Source organism: Nyctibius grandis, chromosome 7, assembly GCF_013368605.1.
Source record: "Nyctibius grandis isolate bNycGra1 chromosome 7, bNycGra1.pri, whole genome shotgun sequence".
Lineage (NCBI taxonomy): Eukaryota > Metazoa > Chordata > Aves > Nyctibiiformes > Nyctibiidae > Nyctibius > Nyctibius grandis.
The window spans coordinates 54514676-54526069 of NC_090664.1; the positions used below are offsets into that span (position 1 = coordinate 54514676).

General features: G+C 47.8%; 1 protein-coding gene across 2 annotated transcripts in view; it reads left to right on the forward strand.

The window, feature by feature from the left end:
• PLCD1 (phospholipase C delta 1) overlaps positions 1-9644 on the forward strand; it is a 56304-nt gene extending 46660 nt beyond the window's left edge. For both annotated transcript variants that reach the window (XM_068405202.1, XM_068405201.1), the window contains exons 10-15: positions 1732-1888; positions 2183-2299; positions 3711-3889; positions 4429-4561; positions 7562-7711; positions 8086-9644. In XM_068405202.1, the coding sequence (XP_068261303.1) occupies positions 1732-1888; positions 2183-2299; positions 3711-3889; positions 4429-4561; positions 7562-7711; positions 8086-8177 (828 nt within the window). In that variant the 3' untranslated portion in view covers positions 8178-9644. The remainder of the gene's footprint in view (positions 1-1731; positions 1889-2182; positions 2300-3710; positions 3890-4428; positions 4562-7561; positions 7712-8085) is intronic.
• The last annotated feature ends 1750 nt before the right edge of the window (positions 9645-11394 follow it).

An 11394-nucleotide genomic window follows, 5' to 3' on the forward strand; every position in this document is an offset into this window, starting at 1 on the left:
TTGCCTATTGCAGAAGGCTATGAAGTCCTGCATCAGGGAATCCCATCTTGTTAGCCTATCCCATGACTCATGCTGGGAAACCACTTTCTAGGTGGGCTTTGTACCATGCCAAAAAAACCCCAACCAACAAACAATTGAAATATGCTTTTAATATGTTCCCAGCTAAGACAGTTTTCAGCGTGTTTTCAGCTACTCAGCTGGGGATATGGAAGGGTGAATTGTTAGCTGGAGCTAAGAACCCTGGTCCTTGCTTAGTTCAATGATGTCTGTCCCAAGCACAGAGATCTTGCAGAGCCAACCAACCATGAAGGTTGGCTTCTTTCCTTAAAATGAGGCTGGAGGACCCTGCGGCTGAGGCAGGTCATGTAGCGCTGATGGAAGCAGGGGAAGTGCACTTGTTCAATCTATCTCTGTCTGATTTCCAGACATCTGTTTGCATGGGACCATCAAGAATTTGTTTGTTACGAGCGGCTGGTGCTTTTCTAGTCACATTTTGAGACATACTTGCACCCTCACTGACCATGTGTTTCTGACCTGGAGGAGGTAGGGAGGGAAGAGCTACGGATCTATGGGGAAGGGGTGGCCGGTTACCAAAGCAATTGGGATGACTATTTCTGGGAAGAAAAGGCTGACCTTTACACCAGTGTTTTTGTTCCTCACGTGAGGACATTCATTTGTCCAGACTGCAGGTCATTGTGAAGGCCATATCTCTTATGGACCAGGTTCATAGGTGATATAAATACATTCAGCCCCACTGATGGCAAAGCTGATTGACATTGCCTCTGGATCTGGTGTGATCTGTGCTTCCCCTTGCTGATTTGCTCACTCTTTGAGGGTCATATTTCTTTCTCTGAACTGTAGTCAATAATGTGTATAATTTTGAAGTCTTTCATTTTCTTCCTTACCTCTGATGGGAGCTGGTGGCTCTCACTTCACCCTTGCACCAATGAATGTGACTGTCGAGTAGGAGACACCTACATTATGAGAACTTAATAATTCAAGAGAAAAAAGCTCAAGCTCTGTGAAGGCCAAAACATCCCTCCCTTCCCCTTATTTTCAGGTTTGCATGTTTGGCACCAGAACAGTACAGAAAACTCATTGCTAAGGCTCAGTTGTGAATTTTATCAGCTGGAGGCAGCCATTGATGTTGAAATACAAATGATCGTGCAGAAGGCAGCAGAAAGGGTATCCCACCAATAAAGAGAGAATCCATCTGGAGGACATCATGCAACAAGGGTGCTGGGAGAGAAAAGCATCTGTTGTGTGAAATCTTCTCTTAGCTCACCAATACAGGCTGATTGGGTTGTTCCTGTGTTTGTGGCCCTAATCACTTGTGAGCTGTGATAGCCAAGCTGAAATACTCATGCATATAATAACATGCAAATAAGTGCAGAAGGAGGGACAGCCCAGATTAAATGAAATATTCTTGGTAGTAACACTTCGGAAGTCAGTGATATCATTGGACAGGCCAGGATGGGCCTGAGAGGGCACTGATGCTTTGAGAGGAGAGATTAGCACTCTCCATGCAGGGCAAGGGACATGGCAAGGGCAGTCTGACCCTTTTGCACCCTCTCTCTGCATAGGGATGCCACTGAGTGTTGATAGTGTGCATTGTTTTCATGTGAAGATGGTGGAGAAGAGAAGCCCCAGGGGTCCTAGACAAAACATTGTTATTACTTTTGAGTATGACGGCAGAAACTCCCCACAAACCTCATGCTTTCCTGCTTACAGAGTGATACCTTGAAGCTGGCCAAGGAGCTGTCAGACACAGTTGTCTACTGCAAGAGTGTTCATTTCAATGGCTTTGAGGACCCCAGCCATCCTCGAGCTTTCTACGAGATGTCATCGTTCACGGAGAGCAAAGCTCTGAAGCTAGCCCAGGAGTCTGGTATGTATGTTCTGCCCTGGCAAAAGATCATCCTCTGTCCCAGTCCCCCATAAAGGGACAGCTAGAGATGGTTAAGCATGAGGAAAAGGCATCCCAAAAGATGCACGTCACTGAGAAACAGTGGGAATAACTTAATGTCCTAGAAGCTGTTACCAAGAAGGGCATTTTATACAGGTAGTTCACATTCAGCCAGACTCGCTGGGCAGAGGAGCAGTGTATACAGCAGCATCAAGAAGAGATAAAAGTAGCCCCCACCACTGAAAGGGCCATTTTCTTCTTTTTTTTTTTCTGTAGGAACCAGTTTTATTCATCACAACATCAGGCACCTGAGTCGGATCTACCCTGCAGGCTGGAGGACAGATTCTTCCAACTACAGCCCCATCGACTTGTGGAATGTTGGCTGCCAGATTGGTGGGTGCAACTGGGAAGTTGGAGAGGGTCAACGTGGCTGGGTCACCTATGACCTGGCTATGGAGGGGCTTTAGCAGAGGTAGATGTGCGATCTCAAGCTGTCTGCAGGCAGAGAGGCTCAGCGGTCACAGGGAGAGATCAGCTTTTCAGCCAATGCTCAATGACTTTTCATAGACCATATTCTGGCCCACCTCAAAACCGTTAGGAGAGCATTTCCTGGACATTAATGTGCACATCCCTGCAATTTCACTGGAAGCAGAGTTATTGCCATTTAAGAAAGGAGGAGGGAGTCAGGAGTTACAGTCACTTACTGAAAAGCGTGCTGAAATCTCTGGCAGAGGTGTAAATCAAACTCAGTCCTCCTGAGCCCTAGAGCAAGGCCATAACCACAAGGGCCAAGCCATGGCCTGAGCTGTTCCCTGTAGTCAAAGCAGCACATCATAGCTACTCCCAGAGCGTTGAGGCCCCTGATGGCATATTGGTGTCTCAGGGATTTGATGAAAACAAGGGTCCCAGAGCCTGTTAAGTGAATTATGTTGTAGCTCTCATCCAGAAAACCTGGTGCAGTGGTTAAGTGGGCAGGCTGGCGATGACATGCTTGGCTCTCTTGGTGATGCTGGATGTTGGAGATGTCCCAGTTGTGCCTATGTGGCCCAGCCAGACAAGAGAAGCTGCAGATGCAGGGCTCCCTGGCCCCCAGCCATGTAGACCTGCATGGTCTGGATGTGCCTGGCAGCATATGAACCCACTGGGTCCTGCAGCCCCCATGGGGGGGCACAGGTAGCACCCATTGGCCTGTCTCCCCAGCATTGAGTCTGGCCTACCAGGGGAGTCCCTGGGAAGCAACATCGAGTCCCTCGGGGTACACTAAGGCCAGACCTGCATGCCTTCTTCTTCTGTACTTCTGCATGAGGAGCTCAGACAGTGAGGAGCTCTAGTCTAACCAACAGGGGGATCAATGCCCCTCACGATGGTAAATAGAAATAGGCATATCTGTGTTAGAAAGGAGGTTTTATAATAAGGCTAAGAAGCCAGAGAAACAATCTGAGAAGGATTTGCTGGCTTCACTGCAGGAGATAAGTCCTTCAGCATAGAAATGAATAGGTTTATCTAAAAGATGCAGTTGCCCAACCAGGTGACAGAAATTCAATGCTGGACAGTTTTTGACCCTGTGGCAGGCAGGAGGACAACTGAGTTGGCTGTAGTGACTCCTCCTGTCTGTAACATCTCTGAATGCAAGAGATCCTCAGGGGCAGCAGACTGTGAGGGTCAGAGTTTATCACTGCTCTTTGAAGCATGGAAAAGACAGTGTTTATGTCCAAGAAGTGCAATTTCATGTGAACAGAATTAGAACAAAAAGCCTTCTATCAATTTATCTGAAAGTGACTGAATTTATTTATTTATATTGCAGTTGCCCTGAATTTCCAGACACAAGGCACCGAAATGGATGTTTACCAGGGTCGGTTCCAGGACAATGGGTTTTCTGGGTATGTCTTAAAGCCGGAATTCCTCCGGGATGAGCAAACCAAATTCAATCCAAAATCCATCACAGAAGGAACATGGGGGACAAAGAAGAAGCTTCTACTTAAAGTAAGAATAGAAATCGGAAAATGTCTCAGTAGCATCCACCTTTGGGGCTGGGGGGGCCATGTAGGTTGTACCTTCTCCTTCTCCTGATCCCACCTGGGCAATGTTATCCTAACCCTACTAATTTCCCGCTGCTGGGGTCTCTGCTTCAGTCCTGCATGGGCTCTCATCCTCCAGGGACTTACTCACATGTTTAGTGTTCAGCAATAGCAGAGGTTAATGACAATATTCACTGTCGTTACAGAAACATACAGGCAGACTTGCAGTTAACAGTCGCCACTGTTGTTTCCAAGAATCATCTGATCATGTGGGACAGTTAGAAAAGTTGCCTGCCCCTTAGCCAGATGGCTGAGCTGGAGCAATGCTCATTAGGTGCTTTGGCTCATGACAACTTCCTCTGAAGGATGTCACAACGCTGGCTCTGAAAGACCAGCATCAGCTTGTCACAACAGGTCCTGCACTCCTGGACATGGAGAGGGATGTTTGACAGGGAGCCCCCCCTCCTAATGATGTCCTGACCTCTTCCTCTGCTTCCTCCACAGATCATCTCTGGTCAGCAGCTGCCCAAGGTGAACAAAAGCAAAAACTCCATTGTTGATCCTAAGGTAACGATAGAGATCCACGGCGTCCAACAGGATAACAACAAGAAGCAGACCAAAGTCATTGAAAACAATGGTAAGGGGGTTTCTTCCATGCTGTGCTCCCATGGGGCTGTAACCCTGTGGTTTCATGGAGCAGAGAGTTCCTTGCCAAGACTACTGCCCTGTGGCCAGGCCTGCCCAGGTGCTCCCAAGCCTGCCACGCTAAGCAGATACTTGAGGTGCTGTTGGCCTGCTTCAGTGCAGGGATGCTGGTTATAGACTGCTGGTGGCATGAACTAGCCCCACAGACTGATGTCCTTATGGAGAATTACTTTGAGGGGTTCTTTCCTCTCTTTTCTCTCTAAGATGTTTGGAGAGAGAAATTCCCTGCAAACAACATCAGCCACATGAGTTGTTTTGAGGCTGGCCACCAAATCTGTGGAGCTAGAGATTTAGAAGTGCTCTTTACCTCCATGCAGTTGGACTTGACCTGGGATGCATGGGTCCCCACCAAGATCTTCCCAGAGAAGGCTTCTTGTGAGGCTGATTTGATCCTGAAAATGTCACAAACTCACAAAAGATTGAGGTTGCAAGGGACTTTGGAGGTGTCTGTTCCAGCCCCTGCCCAAAGCAGGACCAACCTCAAAGTTAACTCAAGTTGCTCAAGGTATTGCCCAGATGAATTTTGAGTATCTCGAAAGATGGAGATTCTGCAGACTCTGGTATCTCTCAAGTGATCCAGTCTTTGACTGGCCTCATGATAAAATAAGATATCCCCATTCTTAATCAGAAATTCCCCTGTTGCAGTTTGTGCCCATTATGCATCGTGGTTTTGCTGTGCACCTGTAAGAATAGCCTGTCTCTATCTTCTGTATAAGGAGGTAGCGGAGGATGCCAATAATAACCCCCTTATCCTTCTCCAGGTTGAATAACTTGACCTCTCTCGGCCTCTTCTCATATGTAACACAGTCTGTGCGAAAGGAGAACATTTCCTGTAGCTCTGACACATTTCTGAGTGTCAGAAGGCAGGGACACTCTTCAGAAGGCAGGGACACTGCATCTCCTCTCAGCCAAAGTGGCACTTAATGCACATCACAGCAATGTTACAGTTGAGGGGTGAAAGCCATAAGCCCCCATCTCCAAAGAGCTGGGCTCAAGCCTTACCCAGCACTGACCTCAGAGATCTCACAGACATTTCACCTCCCTGTGGACCATTTCTCATCAGTCAAACATGGCTTTGATTTCCCTCCATACACTGAGGGTCTGAATATTGTGACCTTCTGAGTTTGCAGAGGACAAGTTCAGCCCTCTCTCCTGCAGGAGTAATGAGGTAGTAGGAGTCTGAGAAATCAGCTCTCACCCTCCTGCTGACAAACACACAGGTACACACACACACACGCTGCTTTTCTGCATGGAGTAAGAGACAAGAGCTAGAAAGCCAACGCGTATTTTCCTCCCTGCTAACAATGTTTCCCTTTTCCTCTTTCCTGTTCGAGTAAATCTGGCCTGGCTTCTAAAGCTTACGGCCATTTCCGTCACCTACAATGATTTTTATCATGTCTCAAGTGAAAGCCGTGTAGGGCCAGTTCTCAGGGCTGCTCAGCACACCCAGCTCCACAGCCAGCCCTTGAATGGCTGGCGGGATGCTGGAGGGATGCTGGAGGGAGTGTTGCCCAACGGAAAGTGAATCGAACCATGAAAACCTCAATGCTGGAAAGGGGCAGCTGCAGACAGGGTGTTGCATTTCATGGGCTGAGGTTTCAGATACATGACCATGCTTCAGCAGCTCACCTACTTTGATGTTGGTGGGACTGAAGCATGGGCTGTGAGCACAGATCAGGTCCCAGCAGTGCAGCTGTGGAGCTCAAGAGGCTGTGGGAACCTGCTGACTCAGCAGCTCTGAGCTTCTCACTATGGCTCTGAGATAGGTTGAAAATCCCCCCCAGATGTCAGTGCAGTGAAAATACTGTCCTAGAGCAAATGACTTCTCCTCAGCTTTCATGATTTCTGCTCCCATGGGATCAGCAACACTGTTTTTTTTCCCCAAGGGTGAAGGGGGTCAGGAGCAGATGTGTGTTATCTGAACAGTACAGTTGATTTAATCCTGTGAAAGTCTAAATAAAGTGCACCAACCCAGCTAGCACTGTCCACAAGTCCATCTCAGCACCTTCGGGGCCAGCTGAAAGATCCCTGCCTCCTGCTGAATCGTCCACAAACCCTCCATGACCAGCAGGCTTCAGCTGACATTTTACTGTCCTTGGGCTTCTGCTCTGCACAGGCTGGGCTGACAGCAGCAGGGTTTCAAACAGGATGTCCTCTCCTCCTGTTTGTTTCTGGGGAGTGGTTTATTGAAACTGCAAAGAGCACCTGCCGTGACCTGGAGAGAAAGCACCGAGCTTGCTCTTTATCTCTCATCTGATGTGACAGTCTTGGTTTTGTTTGCTTTGTGAGTCCGGACCACAAGCAGTAGGGCTAGTCTGGCTGTCTCCCTTATACAGGGAGACATAAAACACTTTGTCCGCAGACTTCATGATGCCTTTTATAATCAGACACTCCTCATTAACCTTTCTTGCAGACAGGGAAACTGAGGCACAGAGTGGTGACAGATGGGTGTACCTTGAGCACTCAGTGAGGCTTAAGGCCCCAGAAGGCTGTCACAACACAACGGCACGGCTCTTCTCTCTGCTCCCCCCTGGTTTCGGGCTGCAAAAATTTGCAGCTGGTCCAATGGAAACCAAAGACATTCATGTATCAGCCAGCGAGAGCCTGTGGAGCAGAGCTGAGTTCACCTCCCTCCTGCTCCTTGCTGCCTTCTGGGAACATGGTGCTGAGGTCTGCAGTGAGCAGCCTAAGCTGAATAATTTATTAATACGAGGTAGCAAATCAGTATCAGAGCTGGGAGCAATGGTCTCGGCACCAGACCTTTGGCCTAGGTCAGATTAGGTTGGCAGTCAGGCAAAGTCTCCATACATGTGCAAGCATCTCTGACTGCCATCCTTATCTACCAGCATCTCTGATCTCCATGCTTGCTTGTGAGCATCTCTTACTTCCTTCATTGTGAGCAGCTCTGACCTCCATTGTCTGTGTTGCCCAGGCTTTAACCCGAAATGGGACGAAGAGTTTACATTTGACATAGAGATCCCTGCGCTTGCCCTGGTCCGGTTTGTGGTGGAGGACTTTGACATGTCAACCAAGAACGACTTCATTGGGCAGTACACCCTCCCCTTCACTAGCCTGAAGCAAGGTAAGGCCCTGCTCCCTGTTCTTCACAACACTGAGCCCGTTGGGAAGCTCCAGTGTCCTAGGTGAGCAGTCCAGATCCATGACACCTCGGGTCAGAACAGGTCCTCTCTCTGGGGTATGGGCAAGATGATAAATGGTTTATTGGGCAGCTGTTAACACTGTCTCTGGGGAAGGGATCCCCTTGTCACCAGTGGCCTTGGGCATGACACGTTACCAATGCTCAAAGCCATGCCTCTCAGACCTACCTGTTCTGGGGGCTGCTGTGAACAAAACACTCTGAGACAGGGAGATGTTTTTGCAGGGTCTTGGCAAATGTTAGCAAATATTTTTCCAACCGGACTAAAGGCCACTTTCCATCTGTGTCTCTGCTTCCAGGTTACCGCCACATCCATCTTCTGACCAAGAATGGAGACCCGTACTCCTCCTCCACCCTCTTTGTGTACATCAATATCCAGGACTGTGATTAGCAGCTCAGCTCTTTCAGGGCACAGTGACCCTCGTTACAGACCTAGAAGGAATTTAGCGTGCGAAGCCTGCCAATGTCAGGGTCCCATCAAATCCTCAGTGCCTTCTCTGGAGCAGCACAAGGTGCTCCGTAGGACCTCTGATGTGAAATAGCCATTGACGTTCTCTCTTCTGCATGCTGGAAACATCCTAATGCTGCTGTGGAGACTAATCCTTTTGTACCTGTTCGACCAATCCAGCTGTGGTTTTAGTTCACTTTATTTAGTGTGATTTTTTAATTCTGCTTTTAGCAAGAGGATAGGGACTCCTTTTTAGCGAAGTACAGCTCTTGGGTTGGGTTCACGCAGACATCTGGACAAAACACCTAACATCTGTGCAAGAAAAATCCACCCCACCACTGAAATCAGTGGCCAGATGCCAGGTGTCTTCTTGCACCTTCAGATGTCAGCCATCTTTCCCCGTATGAACTCTTAAAAGGGGACACAATTCTCCTCTCTTCTGTCACAGATTAAAAAAGAAAGCTGCACTACAATGGCCCATGTTATATAACTCGACTTCCCTTTTGTATTATAATAAAAAATACATGAACACTACTCCGCCTGTGTGCCTGGCTCTCAGCCAGGTTGCTTTGCATTCAAAGCCCATCTCTTGTCCTGTGAAGGAAAAAGAAGCTGTCGAACGGCAGATTTCCCTCTAACCCGAAGTGAAACCCACTCAAAGGGACCTCAGAGAATGTCTTTTGCCGATGACAGTGGAAATAGGCTCAACTGACAGTAGGGTGTTTTTTTTTAATGCAGTAAAACTTTGTTTGTGTTTTTATAGAAAAAAGTCATTTTTTAACACAGAGGAAGTAGCACTAGAAACCGTTGTAAATGTTAGCCTGGTCCCAGTTGCACTGTAGAAGTAACCTAGCACAGAGTGGCTTGAACAGCAACCCAGTATTTATGGCAAAAGGTGATTTTTTTTTTTCAAGTACAGCTACAGAGTGAAGGGAATATTGTTGAAATAAAATAATATATGTTTTGAAGTGCCAACTATATTACTAACAATATGTTAGACTATTAAAAGTAAAAAAAATCTGGAAAAGTCCAACTACTTCTCACTATTTGCCTCTTTGTCTTACTTGAATGCCACACACATGAAGTTGGAGATAGACCTGCTTAATTTCTTAAAACTGTCAGTCTTTCCGGGGTTTTTAATGCCTAATGGTGGAGAGGACGGGCTGCTACCAGAGGTTAATGTCCTTTTAAATAAATTCCAGTCCACTCACTCCCTCACCTATTTTTGAGTCCAAAATAGCCTGGATTTAGTGGTTCTTTGGCCCATTGCAAAACTGGGTTTTGTTTAGTCCTGCCTGGAGTTTGTCATGCTGCAGTAATCATTGCTGGACACATTGATTGCTCCTCTTCACTACGATATTGTGTGATGCTGTAAACCATTGCCAGATTAAATGTGAATTACATCCACAACTCAAATGCTCATATTGAATTAATAACCAGTGGTTGAAAGAGTTTAAGAGTGGCAGAGGCCACCGAGGCAGAACAGGGTGTCCTGAAATGACATGGGCTCTCTTTGAGCTCACCTCTGGGATGGGGCATGTTGTATCAGGAGGAGCATTTGAAGGCCAAGGGTGGAGCATCCTTACCTCCAAGGGCCAGGCTTGGCTTAGATGGACTACACAGAGAGGCCAGGGTTTCCTCTGCCTGTTGTGCACTTAAATAAAGGTAGGCAAGATCCATGGGAAGAGAGATCATCCCTCATCAGGTAGGTAGAGTTGGGGAAAAACTACTGGACCCAGGTGGGAAAGCAGCTGAGATGGAGATGGGATGGACCAGAGCACTATGGACAATGCTGCAAGGTCTCCCTTCTCCCTAAAGGAAAGGATGTGGTCCATGCCATTGCCCCATCTCTGAGCAGCTGAGGAGGTGCTAGAGCCCCACTCTAGGGAAAATCTCTGCTGAAAAGAGCAGCAGAAACAGGACATGGCCCACCAGACACCACAACAAAAGTGTCAAGTGGCATGAAAGAGAGGAGGTGGGTGAGAAGCTTTCCTTTAGAATTCAGAGGCAGAGAGTAAAACCAACTCTCCCCATGAGAAGAGGAGAGCAGCAGTAGTTTCCAACAAGCCCAAATACCAGAAGGATCTATTATCTGTAAAATCCCATGCTGCTTTCCAAGTCTTGGTAGGAGGACTCCAGTCATGTGTTGGTGAGCATCGTGGCAGCAGGAATTAAAGCAATTTGTAGCAAAACAGCTTAATCCCCCTAATCCGACTATACTTCTGCTGGTCTCCATTTGATTGCGTGGTGCTCGTTAGTCCCGCAGTCAGGGCTGATAGGCGGCATTGCTGCATTTTATTGAGGAGCACACGCAATTCGTTAATTTGGGAGCTGGCAGGAGCATGCCGCAGCGGGGCAATGCAAATATTGTTGCTTCCAGCAGAGGTGATAGAGCCTGAAATAGGGATAATGTGCACTGATTGTATCCAGCGTGAACACAACAGGAGCAATCACGCAGGTAATTCAGCTGATTTGTGTCTCTGCTTGACTCTTACCTTATTCTGCACAGGGAGGTTCAATGGGTTTTGGGCTGGACCTTTCAAGCAGAAATGGGACGAAGTGGTGGCAGGAGCATGGAGGTAATGATGGGGTTCTGGCTTATTTGAAGTAAGTACCAATTCTTAAACACAAAGATCTGTCCAGAAGATCTCATCGCCTGGAGTTCTCTGCCTCCAGCCCAGCCAGATGGTGACACTTCACCACTACTGCGTGGTGCCAGGTATTGCGTGAGAGCACTTCACTCCTCGACCATCAGCTGCCTGCAGCTCCTCAGCTCCTTCCCCACATCCCTGCAGCAGGGGTGGGCAGTCAGGCCAGCTACTGAACAGCAAAGTACCCCTGTTCATGGGCAATGAGGGGGCTTCAGGAGCAGGTTACATGGGCACAGGGAGACAAATGGTCCTGGCTATGTGGTGTTTGGGAACAGAGGGGGTCTCAGCTCCTCAGATTGCTCTTTTATTTTTTTCAAAAAAATCCCAAATCCAATTAAGGACCAGGTGTTTGAAGGGTCTGTGGCCCCCAACTGAGCTTTTCTCTGCTGCTGTCCTACCCCACACGCTGATCAAGGACACTTACAGTGATGCTGCTGGCTGTTTATTTGGAATCACCGATCAGGTTGGAAACGGAGTAAAGCTGCAAAACCACATTGCCTGAGTTTTTA